The following is a 17,279-nucleotide window of genomic DNA, read 5'->3' on the forward strand; positions in this document are numbered from 1 at the left end:
CTCCACCATCCCTGGGATTCTCCAGGCAAAACACTGGAGTGGGTTGCCATTTCCTTCTCCAATGCATGAAAGAGAAAAGTTAAAGTGAAGTCACTCAGTCATGTCCGAGTCTTCGTGACCCCATGGACTGCAGCCCACCAGGCTCCTCTGTCCATGGGATTCTCCAGGCGAGAGTACTGGAGAGGGGTGCCATTGCCTTCTCCGTCTGCCTATCTGAGGTTATTGATATTTCTCTTGGCAATCTTAAATTCAACCTGTGATTCATCCTGCCCAGCATTTCACATGCTGTACGCTGCGTGTAAGCTAAATAAACAAGGTGAGAATACACAGCCTGGTTGTATCCTATTCCCAATACTGGACCAGTCAGTTGTTCCACATCTGGTAATACTCTCGTACTTAAAAATCACTGAGAACCAAAATGCCTATCAAATCAAACCCAATTTCTTAACCCAGTAATTCAAAGATAGTCGTAACTCACCTCTAATTTATTTTCCTGCAAATCTCAAGAAATCTGTGTACTCACAGAGAACTGACCTTCCTGAGATCATACCTGTTGGTACTTTCCAGCCTTCTCTTCCTTCTCTTCCTCGTCAGAACGCTTTTTTCCTCTCACACCACATTCCCCTTGCTGCCACATGTTCACATTCTATGGATACGTTACAGTTAATGTACCTTTTAGGTCTCCCCAGATACCACAGTCCAGAAACAAGGAAATGAAAAGCTCCTTCCTCTGCACCGCCAAAGAGCAGACTCCGGATCTTGCTTACGGCACGAGTCACAGTCTTCCTGACACTGTAGCTACATCTGTCTCAGTTCATCTTTCAGACTCCAAACTTACCAAGGATAAAAAGGGGTTATTTACGTCTAACTCTTCATACACAGCTTCATGCACAGAACGGAAGCTCAACATGTAACCATCAAATCAACGGTCTAGAATTCCACTTTATTTTCCTTATTTATCTCAACTTCACTGCAATTTAAACATAAAGAAGTCACTTTGCTGTCACCTGCTATTTCATCGAGAGTGCTTGCTCTCATATCCAGCATGACTGTTCCATTTAAGATGCAACTTCTTAGCTCAAAAAGACTATGTAAAGAAAGAGTTGCCACATAAGGTTTACTCCACCGGTCACCACCATCTTCAACGTCCTCTTCAAATTTCAGCCATCTGAAATGTATAATGTATACAAATATGTTACAAATAGTGATGATTCTGTTAAATATGATAAATGCAAGCATATTCTTATAAAGAGAAAAAAAGATCACCATCACCAAAATAAAATTTTTATACACACTTTTACAAATTAAGCTAATGGTCTGTAACATTGAGAGTCACTAGATCTTGGCAGTTCCTCTTTCTAGTCCAGCTGTCACAACAGTAAGTCTATAGAAACAAATTCTGGAATTCCATCGTGTCAACTTCCAATCTTATTTTAAACTTTAAATATGCAAAATGTCTTCTCAGATTTTTTTCTCTAATTAAAGACATGAAAATCTACAGTTAACATAATTCCTTTTGTGTTCTATTATGGTATTAAGAATTATTTAATGAAACAAATTATGAGAATAAAGAGAAAAATTAAATACTGAATTTCTAGACACAGGGAAATTCTCTACTCATTGTTTTAAAGCATTGTGTGTCTCATAATTTCAGTTTTATGTTTTCATTACTCAAAGAAACCAAGCAGCAGCAGCTGAAAGCATCGAGAGCGTCACCACCTGGCAGTTTCCTTCCATTCGTACTCCTCTCCGTCTCTGTAGCAGAGCTCGTCCATCTCCGTGAAGAGGTCGTGGGGGATGTGCTCCTCGTCATCGTCCTCAGTGCCGAGGATGAACTGGACTCTCTGGGATGGCGTGTCTTGACAAAAATCAGAATTTAAAGACGCACACTCAAAAATCTTCCTCAGTTAATACAAAGGTAAATTAAATACAGAATTTCCAGAAGTGAGGAAATTCTCTACTCACTGTTTTGTTACAAATATATTCCATTAAAACAAATTTCTTCTGATTATTATTAAAATAATACGATTCTGAAAGGAAATAAGGGCCAACAATCTGGAACAAAAGAATTTCACAGAACGATCACCTCTACAGACGGAAAAGAAAAACCGTATGTTAAAGATAACTCATACTAATCTTCAACAAACTTCTGTAAAAACAAAGTAAGCAACATCCAAAACCAAGAAAACACTGTGCATAAGAACAGGACTTTTCCCTCACCAAAAATAGATGGAAATGTTAGACAACATACAACATTTAAAATAGTTAATTAAAGTTCAAAAGTTAAAAAAAGAAAATCCCTGAGTTCCAAAAAAAAAAAAATGATGAGAAAACGCAAAACTCCTTTTCTTACTCTTATGGAAAAGCAAGTCTGTCTCTGAGGCCAGAGACGTAGGACAGGTCACTGCCACTCATGACCCCTGAGTTTATCTGTGTGGGAATCTGTTAGGATTCCCAACCAAGAAATTAACATACATTCTAGCCCAGAACAGCTGAAAGCCACAGGGGCCCCAGAATAAATACATAAGCATACAACAACACGCATCAATTAAAAACAAAATCAAATTCTTCCAGATATGAGAGAGGATGTCAAATTCAAATTTTACATCTAAGTAAACAAACCTCCAGGAACTTAAAACCCCAACAGGGAAATTAAAACAGGTTACAAAGCAGATTACAACTGTTAAAGGAAAAGACAGATGTGAGGAGGAGGTTATACAAAATGCATTAATGACAAGACAAAAACACACAAGGTTAAGAGATGCAGAAAACAGAATAAGCTAGTCAAATAGGAAAAACACCAGAAAGAGGAAAACGTAAAGGACAGCGGAAGAGGCGTTCGCAATGCAAAGCTGTACAGTATGCACGTGGCGTGGCTCTTCACAGAAGGGGATATTCTGGGACCAACACACGGCAAACCACGGTGTGACTGGGCTTCCTAACACCTGGCTCAACAGTTAGGTCTTATGTATCTTTTGTGAAATTTATCCCCAAATGATTTTTCTGGTGCTACTGTGTCAGTATTTAGTTCATTTTCTGATTGCTCACTGCTCTTATACAGAAATACAGTTGATTCTATACCCTGATTTTGTATCCTGCAACCTTGCTAAGCTCATATATTTTTGTAGCTTTGCAGATTACTTAGGATTTGCTACCTATGTGATTCTGTAATTGTGAATAAAGACAATTTTACATCCTCAGTTTTCTTCTGGATGTATTTCATTTCTTTCTTGCCTTATTCCACTGGAGAGGTGTGCCAGTACCATGCTGAACACAAGGGGTGAGAGAGGACAGCCTGCTTTTTCCCAATTCATGGGGAGAAAACCTTGAGTGGCCCACCTGCATTTCTAGATGCTCCTATCACACTGAGGAAGCTTCCTAATATTCCTAGTATATTACGGGAATTTTATCATGAATGGGGGGTGGAATTTTTCTGTCTTACTGATATGATTACATGGGGTTTTTCTGCTTTATACTGTTAATAAGTTTACATTGATACAGATGTTTAAATTTTAAAAATGACCCTGAACTTCCACTTGTTTATCAATTTCCTATTGCTGCTACAGTCAATTGCCACAAATTCGGTGCCTTAAATAACATCAATTTATTCTCTTATAGTTGTGGAGACCATAAGTCAAAAATGGGTTTTATGCAGGGCTAAAACCATGGGGATGGTTCCTCCTGGAGGCTCCAGGTTCTGGAGGCTGCCTACATTCCTCGGGTCTGGACCCCTCCCACTGTATCAATACCACCACTGTCTTCCTTTGATCTTTTGACTCCTTGTGATTAAATCTGGCTCATCTCCATTAATCCAGCATGATCTCCGCGACTCAAAATCCTTTAATTTATCCACACCTGTAAACTCACCTTTGCTAAATATGGCTGACACTCACAGATTCCGGACATTAGGGACACAGACAAGGCAGGGCCACTACTCAGCATACTACTGTCATGATGGATTCGCTCTCCTAAATACTGGTGGGAAAAGGTGGGACTTCTGAATCTACATTTGTGAGAAATAACTAGTGTGCAGTTTTATTCTAACATCTTTATTAAGTTTTGGTACCAGGGTAACGCTGGCTTCACAAGATGACTGGGAAGTGAGGAAGTTTTCTAATATTCCTAGTTTGCTATTCCTAGTTTTGTCATCTTTAATAATCGGGCAGAGTTTGTGTTATTTCTTACTTTTATATGTTGCTATTTATGGGGGAGAAAATGTTCATCATGGGAATGTATGAGACTCCAAATTTAATTTCTTTTTCTACATGTAGGGTAATTGAAGTTACCCATTTCTGCTTAATAGCATGTAATCCTAAAATACTTCCTCATTTAATCTGCAGTATCAATTTTGTTGCCATAGAATCATTTATAATAGTCCCTTCTTAATCTGTAGAATCTGTACTGAAAATTTCTGCTGCTGGATTTGTGTCTTTTTTCCCTTCACATGATCAGTCTGGCTATTTAGATTTATCAATTTTATTGATCTTTTCAAACAACCAGATTTCGGTCTGATTGATTTTTGCTAATATTGGTCTAATTTTTATTTAATTCATTTTTTCTCTCATTTCAATTATTTCTTTTCCTTATTTTGGTTGAATTTGCTCTATTTGTTCCTTCAATTTCTTAAGTTACAAGCTTAAATCACTGATTAGGTCTTTCCTTTTTTCTAATATAAAGATAAAATGCTATACATTTTTCTTTAAGCACTGCTTCAGCTACACCTGACAAATTTCAAAATATAGACATCCTCACTTTGCAGAGAGCCATGCTAAATGAGGCCTGTGCATCTCAAAACTATGTCCTCACTTTGAAGAATGTCCTCCCAGTCACTGCCTATACTGGGTTTTCATCTTCATGAATTCAAGATACTTTCTAACTTCTATTGTGATTGCACTTAAACCATGAGTTACTGAGAAGCTTTGCATTTAATTTCCAAGTATCTGGGTATTTACCTCAGTATGTTTCTAGGTTAATTCTATTGTGGTCAGAGAATGTACTTTCAGTCTTTTCAAATGTACTGACTTGTTTTATGGCCTCCTAGAATATGATCTTGGTAAATCTTCAATATGCACTTGTAAAGAACATATATTTTGCTGTGGTTGAGTTCTATACGTGTGACTATCAGCCTGACAGTGTCACTTAGGTTTTCCACATCCTTACTGATTTTTGTTCACTTGTTCTATCCATTACTGAGGAAGGAGAATTGTTATTTCCAACTACACTTGTCAATTTTTCACTTTCCAACTTTATCAGTTTTTGCCTCATGGATTTTGAAGCTATGTAGGACGGTTACATCTCGGTTTCAACAATCTGATACGTGGGATTTGGTGGTTTTCCTCATGTTTCTTCTCCTTGGGCTTTGCTGAACTCCTTGGACCTGTGAGTTCAGAGATTTCATTACTTTTGGAAACTTTCCTGGCACTCCAACTATATATATGTTAGACTACCTAAACGCATATTATCTGACAAATCACTGATGCTATTTATTGGTTTTTCAGCTTTTGTTTTCTGTTTCATTTTGATTAGTTTCTATCACAATCTCTTCAAAAATCACTAATCTTTCTTGTTCTATAATGTCAAATCATCTGTTAATCTTATCTGCTGTACTATTCATTTCAAATACTATATTTTTCATGTGTAGAAGTTCCATTTGGGACTTTCATATATTTTCAGCCTTGTTCCTCATCAGTCTATTTTTCTCTCTCCCTTTATTTTAATAAATAAAGAGCATTTATTATACTGCTTCAACATGCTTCCTTTAGAATTCCATTAAGTCTGTCATTTCTGGATCTGTTCCTACTGATTCATTTTTCTCTTGGTTATGCCTACTTTCCTACTTCACTATATTTCAAATAAGTTGTGAATGTCAGATATTGTGCACTTCACATGGTTAAATGCTAGGTTTTACTCTATTTCTTTTAGTAGTACTAGAGTTTGTTCTGACATGCAGAAACTTAAGGTCAATTCAATTCTTTCAAGAATTGAATTCAATTTCTTTCTACTATAAAATTTTTTTTATAGTAGATTCACTGCAGTCTTGAGTGTAAAACGCAGTCAATACCCTTCCGAGACCTCCACCCTCAGAATGGTGGGAACTCATCCTGTGCCTCGTCTTCATGTGAAATCCAGGATCCATTCACTGCACCTGCTTTCGGGAAGCCATCTGCAAGCCCCAGACAGTGTTCTGTCACACACGCCCACGTGAGTGCTCAGCCAAAGACTGGAAAGTGCCCTTCCTCAGACCTTTAGAACTCTCTATGTGCAGCTCTCTATTTTCTGGCACTCTACATCTTAAATGCTAATGTCGTAGGCCTCCCCAATCCCAGCCTATCTCCTCAACCCTGAGAGCTGCGAGGCTCTGTCCCAGCTCCTCATGTTGCAGCCTGGGAACCATGTCGCTTGATGAGCTCAGGAACCACAGGGCCCATCTCACTGCTTCCCCTCTCACAGAGCTCAGTGTCCTGTGCTGCCTATTGTCCAATGTCTGAAAATTACTATTTCAAACACTTTGTGCAGTTTTCCAGCTATTTAAAATTGGAATGCAAATTCAATTCCTATTATTCCATCATGTCCAGAAGCAGCAGATCAGCATAATCTCTTTTTAGAGAGTCAGGGGAGGAAAGAAGCCACTTCATTCATAGCAATTTCTAGGATACAGACTGGCAGTTGAAACCAAAATAAACCCACTTCTGTGGCATAAAACTTTTCTAGGCATAATAACGCCATGAAAAAGTCACAAATATTTTCTCCACCAAATATATTTTTCAAACCACTATATTTAGACTTCAAATGTCAGACCTCAGCTTGAACATTCATTAAATCACCTAACCAGGTGAACATATAAACACAATTTAGTAAAAATTTTTTCTATTAAAAAATATTGTGTACCTTTTTACTCACAATGAAATAAAGAAGCATATTCATCTACTCACGAAGTAAAATATTCTAAACTGAATGGATCATCACATGGAATAGCAGAATACTTGTTGCTCAGTCACATCTGACTCTTTGCCACCCCAAGGACTGTATGGAGCCTGCCACACTCCTCCGTCCACTGGATTCTCCAGATGAGAATACTGGAGTGGGCTGCCATTTCCTTCTCCAGGGGGATGTTCCAACCGAGGGATTGAATCCATGTCTCCTGCTTGGCAGGTAGATTCTCTACCATTGAGCCACCTGGGAAGCCCAGCAAGATACTTCTCAACTACCAATAGCATCAGGGGCATCAGAGTCCACTAGTGATCTTTTCTAAAATGAGCATCGACTTTGCCTTTGCTAGTGACATTATCTTTTTTGGCTATTCGACCACTTAATATTGATAGAGTTTATCAGGCTGTCAGTATCTCTTAGGACTGGTGAAGAGATTCCCATCATGTAGCCTCTCTAAGTTGAGGCTTCTCCATCTATACAATGAAAACACCACCACCAATCTTTGGTTTTTTTAAATGCTGAGAATCAAAGGGCATATGTGAAGGGCTTTGTGGAATAGTTCGCAGAAACGGAAGTTCGTATTTTACTAGGCCATCAGTATTTCCCTTCAGTCATGACATAAGCTGTATAACACACAGTAATTCTTTCACTCTTCAACAAAACCGTTTTTTAGCACAGCACCCACGTGCCATGGGGTGCAGCTCTCTTGGCTGCTGAGAGCACACAACAGGACCTATGGTGCAGACAGCCACAAGGGCCACAATGTCCTCAGAAACCAATGATGCCCTGGATGTCAGCTGAGCACATGTCTAAGGTCCCGCTCAAGCCGCACAGCTATTCTTTCTGCTTCTCGCCTTTCCAGCTCTCAGCGCCACTTAAACAACTAGCAATCTTTATTATCAGATATTATTAACTTTCTTTCCTCTACTATATGCCTTTTTTCCTAAGATTCCCAACATTTACTGTGTCCGCTGGCACTTCTTTATTGCTCTGCTCTCAAGCAAAAAGTCTTGTCTTTCTAAAGACATACTATATAATCAAAGCACTCTTTTTTTTTCCCCACAAAAAACCAAGTAATCCAGCATAAGGGATAAAATCTAATTAAAAATAAATACATTTAAATTAAAAAAAAATCTTCTGGTCAAAAAATGTACTTAAAAATGAAAACTCTTAAAAATTTCAATCTCTTCCAGGAGCCTAAGGATTCCAGATATTTGTTCACTGCGTATGTAAATAATGAAACATATAATAGAGAAAAGGAAATAGAAACCCTCCTAAACTGAATTTGAAGTGCCAAGACTCAACATTTACAATTCTAAGGCTAGAATACAATAAAGAACCCAAAATCCCTTACTTTTTTCACCCATCTCAAGTAGATCTTAAGCTATAAACTAAGCATTTTTCTTAAAGAAAAAAATATTCTTACTTCAATTACTACTTCTCAACGCATATAATGTGTAAATTATTATAGAAATATGATTTTTAAGAGGAAATGTCTATTTAAAAATAAAATTTCCAGGAAAGAACGTTAAAGCGTTAGTGGAGACTTGCCCAGGACAGAGCTCCCACCCCTCTTACCGTAAGAAGGAGACTCCCGTGCCCAGGACAGAGCTCCCACCCCTCTCACCGTAAGAAGGAGACTCCCGTGCCCAGGACGGAACTCCCACCCCTCTTACCGTAAGAAGGAGACTCCCGTCCGTCCTCTCTGTCCGAGTCCTTGTCTTTCCTCCTCCGGTGGTGATGTTTGTGTCCGCGATGCCTGTGACGCCGGCGACTCTCTTTACTAAACGGGACGTGAACGCCGATGTACACAGCTCGATGGCCTGGTAAGACGTTCAGAAACATTACTAGCAGGCCTCATTTTACAGTCACCCTGCTTTTTACAAATTGAAGGTTTGTGGCAACCTTGCACTGAGCCAACCTATCGGCACCATCTTCCCAACAGCATTTGCTCACTCCCTCTCTGTGTCGTGCTTTGGTAGTAACTCTGGCAATGATTCAAACTTCTCCATTAGTATTATATTTATTATGGTGATCTATGATCAGTGATCTTTGATGTGATTATTGCGACTGTTTGAGGGCAACACAAGCCATACCCATACAAGGTGGCAACCTTACTTGATAAATGTGTGTGTTCTGATGGCTCCATGGACTGGCCATTCCCCCACCTCTCTCCTTCTCCTCGGGCCTCCCTGTTCTCTGAGACACAGTGATGCTGAAAACAGGCCAATTAATAGCCTTACAACACCTCCAAGTAGTCAAGTGAAAGGAAGAGTCACATGTCTCTTTCTTTAAATCAGAAGTTAGAAATAATTAAGCTTAGTAAGGAAGGCATGTCGAAAACCAAGAGAGGCCTAAAGCCAGGCCTCTTGTGCCAAATTGTCAAGAAGTGGATACAAAAGAAAGTCTTGCAGGAAATTAAAAATGCTACTCTAGTGAACACATAAATGATAAGAAACTGAAATGACCTTACTGTTGATATGGAGAAAGTTTTAGTGGTCTGGATAGAATCTAGATGAAACAGCTTTCTATTGGAAGAAGATGCCAACTGGGACTTTCACAGCTAGAGAGGAGTCAGTACTTGGTTTCAAAGCTTCAGAGGACTGGCTGACTCTCTAATGCAGCTGGTGACATGAAGCTGAAACCAGTGCTCTTTAACCATCTGAAAGCCTGGGGCCCTTAAGAATTATGCTTTTCCCTTCATTTATTTTATTTAACTCTAGTTGATTTATAATAGTATGTTAATTTCAGCTGTATAGCTTTAGATTCTTTTCCATTATAGGTTTTACAAAGCCTGGATGACAGCACATCAGTTGACAGCACAGTTTACTCAACATTTTAAGCCCACTGTTGAGACCTACTGTTCAGAAAAAAAATTACTTTCAAAATATGACTGTTCATTCACACAACATCTGGACACCCAAGAACTCTGGTGGAGATGGACAAAGAGGTTAATGGTGTTTTCATGCCTGATAACACAACATCCATTCTGCAGCTCATGAATCAAGCAGTCATTTCAACTTTCGAGTCTTATTATTTAAGAAATATATTTTGTAAGGCTACAGTCGCCATGGGTAGTGATTCCTCCAACGGATCTGGGCAAAATCAATTGAAAACCTTCTGGAAAGGATTCACCATTCTAGCTGCCTTGAGGAGCATTCAAGATTCATGGAAAGAGGTCAAAGTATCAACATTAACAGAGGAGTTTTTGAAAGAAGTTGATTCCAACCCTCCTGGATGACTTTGAGGGGCTCAAGCCTTCAGTGGAAGAAGTCACTGCAGATGTGGTGGGAACGGCAAAAGAGCTAGATTTAGAAGTGGAGCCTGAAGATGGGAATGAATCACTGCATCTCCTGATAAAATCTGAATGGATAAAGAGCTGCTTCCTACTGATGAGTAAAATAAGTGGTTTCTTTGGATGAAGTCTATTCCAGTGAAGCTGCTGTGAAGCCTGTTGAAATGACAACAGAGAATTAGAAGACTACATCAACTTATTTGTTAAAAGTAAAAGGGTTTGAGAGGACTGACTCTAATTTTGAAAGACATTCTACTGTGGGTCAGATGCTATCACAGTACTGCAGGGTACAGAGAAATCATCTGTGAATAACCAAGGTGGCAGACTTTATTGTTGTCGTATTTTAAGAAATTCATCCCAAGCTTTAGCAACCACGACCCTGATCAGCCACCAACATCAAGTCCAAACCCTCTGCCAACAAAAAGGTTATGACACACTGAAGGTTTAAGTGATGGTTAGCATTTTTTAGCAATAAAGTATTTTTTAAGTTAAGGCAGATACTTTGTTTTTTAGACATAATGTTATTGCACATTTAACAGACTATGATACAGCATGAACCTAATCTTTATATGCACTGGGAAACCAAAATAAATTACTGTGACTCACTTTGTTGCAGTAGTCTGGAACCAAACCTACAATACCTTCAAGTATTGCCGGTATTAGGTTTCCAAAAAGGGAAAAAGGAGTTATAAACAAAAGAATACCAAATTCTACTTTGATGGAAAAGCATTACATATAAGTTCATGAAATTAACAATGCTAGTCTCCTGTTGGGGCTTCCCTGGTGGCTCAGAGGATAAAGCATCTGCCTGCAATGCAGGAGACCCGGGTTCGATCCCTGGGTTGGGAAGATCCCCTGGAGAAGGAAATGGCAACCCATTCCAGTATTCTTGCCTGAAGAATCCCAGGGACGGAGCAGTCCATGGGGTCGCAAAGAGTCGGACACGACTGAGCATCTCTTATTTTACAGAGCACTACATAAAATATTACATCAAAGGCTAATGCCATCAACGGATAAGCATACTAGATATACATATAAGTATACTAGATATACATATAAGAATACTAGATGTTCTGTAAGTATTCATGTGCAAGTTTGAAAAGAAATTTTGAGAAAGAAGAACTTGGCCCACCTGAAATCATACTATGTAGACATCGATGTTTTCCATCTACATTTACAGTCAATCCTACTTAGTAGGTCCTTAAGATATCTGCTTTAATAATGATTATTCACAAATGGATAGTTGTAAATATTTATTAAGTTTTGAAAATCTCAAATTAGTAAGGTCCAAATTAATGAGAGACACATTAAGTTTAAACAATCCAAATACTCTAATTAAAGGGTGGAAACTGTCAGACTGGATTAAAAAGCAATAAAATAAGGTTATAATATACTTTTAGAATAGAAAAAGCTACCTCTGATGTTGCATTATCCTAGTTTTGTATTCAGACCAAAAAACAGTTATGAACAACAAGGTCCTATATATCACAAGGAACTATACACAATATCCTGTCACAAACCATAATGGAACAGAATATACATTAAAGAAGAATGCATATTGTGTATAATCGAGTCACTCTGCTGTACAGCAGAGACTGGCACAACACTGGAAATCTACTATATACTTCAATTAAAAAATTAAATTTAAAAAAGTGATGAAAGGCAGTCCCTGCTCTTTGCCCACTAAATGAAACTCAATCAGGCCAGCTGACAGCTCACAGCACTATATCCAACACTGAGAAGGAGAAACTTGATTTCTTAAATTGTTTAAATGAGGTTCCTGTGTAAAGTTGTGATAGGGGAAAGGGGATGAAGACCACAAGTTTAACTCATCTGCAGCTGTGCAAAACCCATCTGGCAGAGAGCTGCTTTCTCTATGTACAACATAAAATAGTTAATGTTGAAATATAAACTGTTCAGGGCATTCTTTTTCTAATAATATCTGTAACATGGTCAGAAAAAAAACACAAGAAACTCAAGATCTTTATTTTTAGATGAGATTTGAAAGTAATCAATTCTCATTATTCATGGATTCTGCATTTGTAAATATGCCTACCCACTAAAATTTATTTGTAATCCCAAAATCAATACTCATGGTGATTTCTCAGTCATTTACAAATATGCACAGAGTAAAAAGAATTTGAGTTGCCTGACATACATGTTCAATTATTATAAAAAAATTATCAGAAAAGTCCCAAATGAAAGCATACAAATATAATGATTGCATGATGACAGATGGTAACTAGACTTACCATGGTGATCAATTTGTAATGAGTTGGTTCAGTTCAGTCGCTCAGTCGTGTCTGACTCTTTGCGACCCCATGGACCCCAGGCTTCCCTGTCCATCACCAACTCCAGAAGCTTACTCAAACTCATGTCCATCAAATCAGTGATGCCATCCAACCATCTCATCCTCTGCCGTCCCCTTCTCCTCCTGCCTTCGATCTCACCCAGCATCAGGGTCTTTTCCAATGAGTGAGTTCTTTGCATCAGGTGGCTAAAGTATTAGTTTCAGCTTCAGCATCAGTCCTTCCAATGAATATTCAGGGCTGATTTCCTTTAGGTTTGACTGGTTGGATCTCCTTGCAGTCCAAGGGACTCTCAAGAGTCTTCTCCAACACCACAGTTCAAAAGCATCAATTCTTCAGCACTCAGCTTTCTTTACAGTCCAACTCTCACTTCTATACATGACTACTGGAAAAAAACATAGCTTTGACTAGACAGACTTTTGTTGGCAAGGTAATATCTCTGCTTTTTAATATGCTGTCTAGGTTGGTCATAGCTTTTCTTCCAAGGACCAAGTGTCTTTTAATTTCATGGCTGCAGTCACCATATGCAGTGATTTTGGAGCCCAAAAAAATAGTCTGTCACTGTTTCCATTGTTTTCCTATCTATTTGCCATGAAGTGATGGGACTGGATGCCATGACCTTAGTTTTTTGAATACTGAGTTTTAAGCCAACTTTTTCATTCTCCTCTTTCACTTTCACCAAGAGGCTCTTTAGTCCTTCTTCACTTTCTGGCATAAGGGTGGTGTTATCTGCATATCTGAGGTTATTGATATTTTTCCCAGCAATCTTGATTGCAGCTTGTGCTTCATCCAGCCCAGTATTTCTCATGGTGTACTCTGCATAGAAGTTAAATAAGCAGGGTGACAATATACAGCCTTGACATACTCCTTTCCCAATTTGGAAGCAGTCTGTTGTTCCATGTCCAGTTCTAACTGTTGCTTCTTGACCTGCATAAAGATTTCTCAGGAGGCAGGTGGGTGGTCTGGTAGTCCCATCTCTTGAAGAATTTTCCATAGCTTGTTGTGATCCACAGGGTCAAAGGCTTTGGCGTAGTCAATAGGGCAGAAGTAGATGTTTTTCTGGAACTCTCTTGCTTTTTCAATGATCCAGTGGAAGTTGGCAATTTGATCTCTGGTTCCTCTGCCTTTTCTAAATCCAGCTTGAACATCTGGAAGTTCATGGTTCATGTACTGTTGAAGCCTGGCTTGGAGAATTTTGAGCATTACTTTGCTAGTGTGTGAGATGAATGCAACTGGGCGGTAGTTTGAACATTGCCTTTCTTTGGTATTGGAATGAAAACACCTTTTCCAGTCCTGTGGCCACTGCTGAATTTTCCAAGTTTGCTGGCATATTGAGTGCAGCACTTTCACAGTATCATCTTTTAGGATTTGAAATAGCTCAACTGGAATTCCATTACCTTCACTAGCTTTGTTCATAGTGGTGCTTCTTAAGGCCTACTTGACTTTGCATTCCAGGATGTCTGGCTCTAGGTGAATGATCACACCATCATGGTTATCTGGGTCATTACGATCTTTCTTGCATAGGTCTTCTATGTATTCTTGCCAACTCTTAATATCTTCTGCTTCTGTTAGGTCCATACCATTTCTGTCCTTAATTGTGCCCATCTTTGTATGAAATGTTCCCTTGGTATCTCTAATTTTCTTGAAGAGATCTCTAGTCTTTCCCATTCTACTGTTTTCCTCTATTTCCCTGCACTGATCACTGAGGAAGGCTTTGTTTTCTCTCCCTGCTCTTCTTTGGAACTCAGCATTCAAATGGGTATATCTTTCCTCTTCTCCTTTGCCTTTAGCTTCTTTTCTTTTCTCAGCTACTTGTAAGGCCTCCTCAGACAACCGTTTTGCCTTTTTCTTGGGGATGGTCTTGATCACTGCCTCCTGTACAATGTCACGAACTTCCGTCCATAGTTCTTCAGGCACTCTATCAGATCTCATTCCTTAAATCTATTTCTCACTCCCACCGTACAATCGTAAGGGATCTGCCTTGGGTCATACCTGAATGGTCTCATGGTTTTCCCCACTTTCTCCATTTCCGTCGGAATCTGGTGACACATCAAATCACTGTGATGAGCACCAGGCACGAACAGTGCTGTGGGCCAGTTAAACGTCAACAGAAGATTAATTTAAAAAATTATAGAGGGTTTCTTTGGGGGATGATGAAAATATTCTGGAAATAAAGGTTTGATGGTTGCACAATATAGTGAATATTCTAAAAAAAATCACTTTTAAATGGCAATTTTTACATTATGTTGAATTATACTGCAATTAAGAAAAACGAAAAAAAAAAAAAGCATAAAACTCAGTGATCTTACAGTTTTATTTTAGTGAAACTATTTTCTTCTGAACACTGTCCAAAGTGGAAATTAAAGAATCACTGTGCAGTGTGAGTTACAAAGTTGTTACTCCAATTGGTACTAAGGGGTTTTGGCACACAAGGCCCTACACTCCAAGATAAAAATGAATTCTGAGTTTGAAACGTAGAAAGACTAGATAAAATTAGTAACAATATGCTAGAATCCAGAGACTGGGAGATGGAGCCTTACTATTTTTCCTGCTTTTATCGTCTTCTTTCGTGTTCTCCATCACAACTTTATTTCATCAAAGCCCTATTCAGTGAGACTCTGAGATAAACTTACTCTCTCCCTCATACTTTGTAGTGAAATTCAGAGATGCACAAAGGATGAAGAGCGAAAGGCTGGGTAATCAAAGGGAGCCAGGACCACAGCCAGGTGGCTCTCTTCACGCTCTGGATCACACCTGCATGAAGGATGACAGCAGAGTGACGGGCCACGTGGGTCACGGTACAGCTGAACTAACAAAATTACTGCTGAAAATGTTAACCTCTCCAGTGCCTACAATTTACAGAATCAAGCTTCTAGGTAAACAAAACTCTCTGCAGAAGCCCTCGTAAGCCTAAACTTTTAAAGTCAATTTTGAAAAACGGGTTTTGTCCATCTCAGAAAGTAAACATGCAGAACACTTATTTGGGTCTCTTTCCAACTCTTTTTGTAAAGCAATGGCTCCATTGAGCTGAAGACTTTAACCTAAAAATGTAGGTCTCAACATCTGAATGAAATGATTAAATTATAAATTTTTTTTTTAAATGTAGGTCTCAAAAAGACCCCAAAATAAATCTATCAAAATTTATGATCTACATAAAAGCCTATGATCACCACCGTAGCAAGTGTTCAGGGTTAACATCACCAGCAGTAAGGTACTGGTATCACCGAATCACTGGTCCAGAGGTGAGAGAGGCCATCACACGTGGCACGTGCCCACACACCCATGATCTGCGCCATGAGAGCATCACGTCACAATATGACATTACACAAACCCACATTCTGGGATGTTCTACTACCAACTATTATTACTCTTCCAAAGTGGCAAGGTTATGAAAAACGGGGAAATTTCTTCATTTTCATAAACTTATGCTTAAATAAAACGTTAACATCAGAAAAAGCTGTATATACAGGGGACACCATGTACTAGCCTTGCAAGTCTTCTGTAACTTTTAAAATTATTTCAGAAAAAAGGAAAGAAAGAAAGAAAACCAAAACCATTTGTCAGGACTTCTTCCTGCTCAGGGAAAACAGACTGGCAAATAACTGATGTGCTACATAATTCTATGCTGAGGTTTTTATAAGTATTTTAAAAGGCTGATTAACAGACCTATAAAATGAATATTTAGATGACACCAGTGGTAACTGTGGCTTATTATTCTGGCACATTATATTTTGCTCTTAATTCAAGTTACCCAGGTTGTTAGACGGAGAAGGTAATGGCAGCCCACTCCAGTATTCTTGCCTGGAAAATCCCATGGACGGAGGAGCCTGATGGGCTGCAGTCCATGGGGTCGCTGAGAGTCGGAGACGACTGAGCGACTTCACTTTCACTTTTCACTTTCATGCAATGGAGAAGGAAATGGCAACCCACTCCAGTGTTCTTGCCTGGAGAATCCCAGGGACGGGGGAGCCTGGTGGGCTGCCGTCTATGGGGTCGCACAGAGTCGGACATGATTGAAGTGACTTAGCAGCAGCAGCAGGTTGTCAGAAAAAAAAAATTAAAGAATTAACTGATTTTATAATTGTGGCATTCAATTTCCAAGGTAAGTAATGGTGACCATTAGTAAAATTTGAAAACCAATCTGATATTTATGTTTCAAGGAATGTTCTCTTTGTAGATATGGGTATTGGTTGCACAGGTTTTTGCAATATATTCTTTAAACTATGTTTAGAAAAGTGTTGAACACTCTTGTAAATGAATGCTCTACAATAACAACAACAACAGTTTCAACAAATAATTAGTAAAACTTAAAGGACACTAACATTCACTAGTACTTTATACTGCTAAACAGAAGTTATTTTAAAAAACTTACTCTCTAGTTCTTCTTTTTCAAACTTGGTGTTCACAGTTGAGCTGGTTTTGCCAAGATCCACAACAGCTTCTTCATCAGGACCCTAAAAAGAAATGATTCTCATTCATTCATGAAATCAACATACACTGAGGGCCTACTGCTAGGCGTGTTATTTGAGATGGCCAGAAATATGTAACAGAGGACCTTCCTGTCAAAGAACTGAATTCATACTATGGCTAACTATATTCTTTTAAAAGTATGTTTACAGGCTTTTTTTTTTTTTTTTTTAATCCACAGAAGACCATCTAAAGTCTAATGGAAAGACCTGAAATGACAAAGATTTTCTGGGCTTCCATGGAAATTACTAAGTAACTGGTATACATATTCACTTCAG

The 17,279-nt window shown here is 38.7% G+C and overlaps 1 protein-coding gene across 1 annotated transcript in view; it reads right to left on the reverse strand.

Annotated features, from left to right (window-relative positions):
* SLC4A7 (solute carrier family 4, sodium bicarbonate cotransporter, member 7) overlaps nt 1–17,279 on the reverse strand; it is an 88,804-nt gene that overhangs the window by 65,549 nt on the left and 5,976 nt on the right. The window contains exons 2-5 of the mRNA XM_010842154.1: nt 16,907–16,988; nt 8,607–8,753; nt 1,720–1,858; nt 1,008–1,168 (exon numbers count right to left, since the gene is read on the reverse strand). Coding sequence (XP_010840456.1) covers nt 1,008–1,168; nt 1,720–1,858; nt 8,607–8,753; nt 16,907–16,988 — 529 coding nt within the window. The remainder of the gene's footprint in view (nt 1–1,007; nt 1,169–1,719; nt 1,859–8,606; nt 8,754–16,906; nt 16,989–17,279) is intronic.

This window comes from Bison bison, unplaced genomic scaffold (genome assembly GCF_000754665.1).
Source record: "Bison bison bison isolate TAMUID 2011002044 unplaced genomic scaffold, Bison_UMD1.0 scf7180017864171, whole genome shotgun sequence".
Classification (NCBI taxonomy): domain Eukaryota; kingdom Metazoa; phylum Chordata; class Mammalia; order Artiodactyla; family Bovidae; genus Bison; species Bison bison.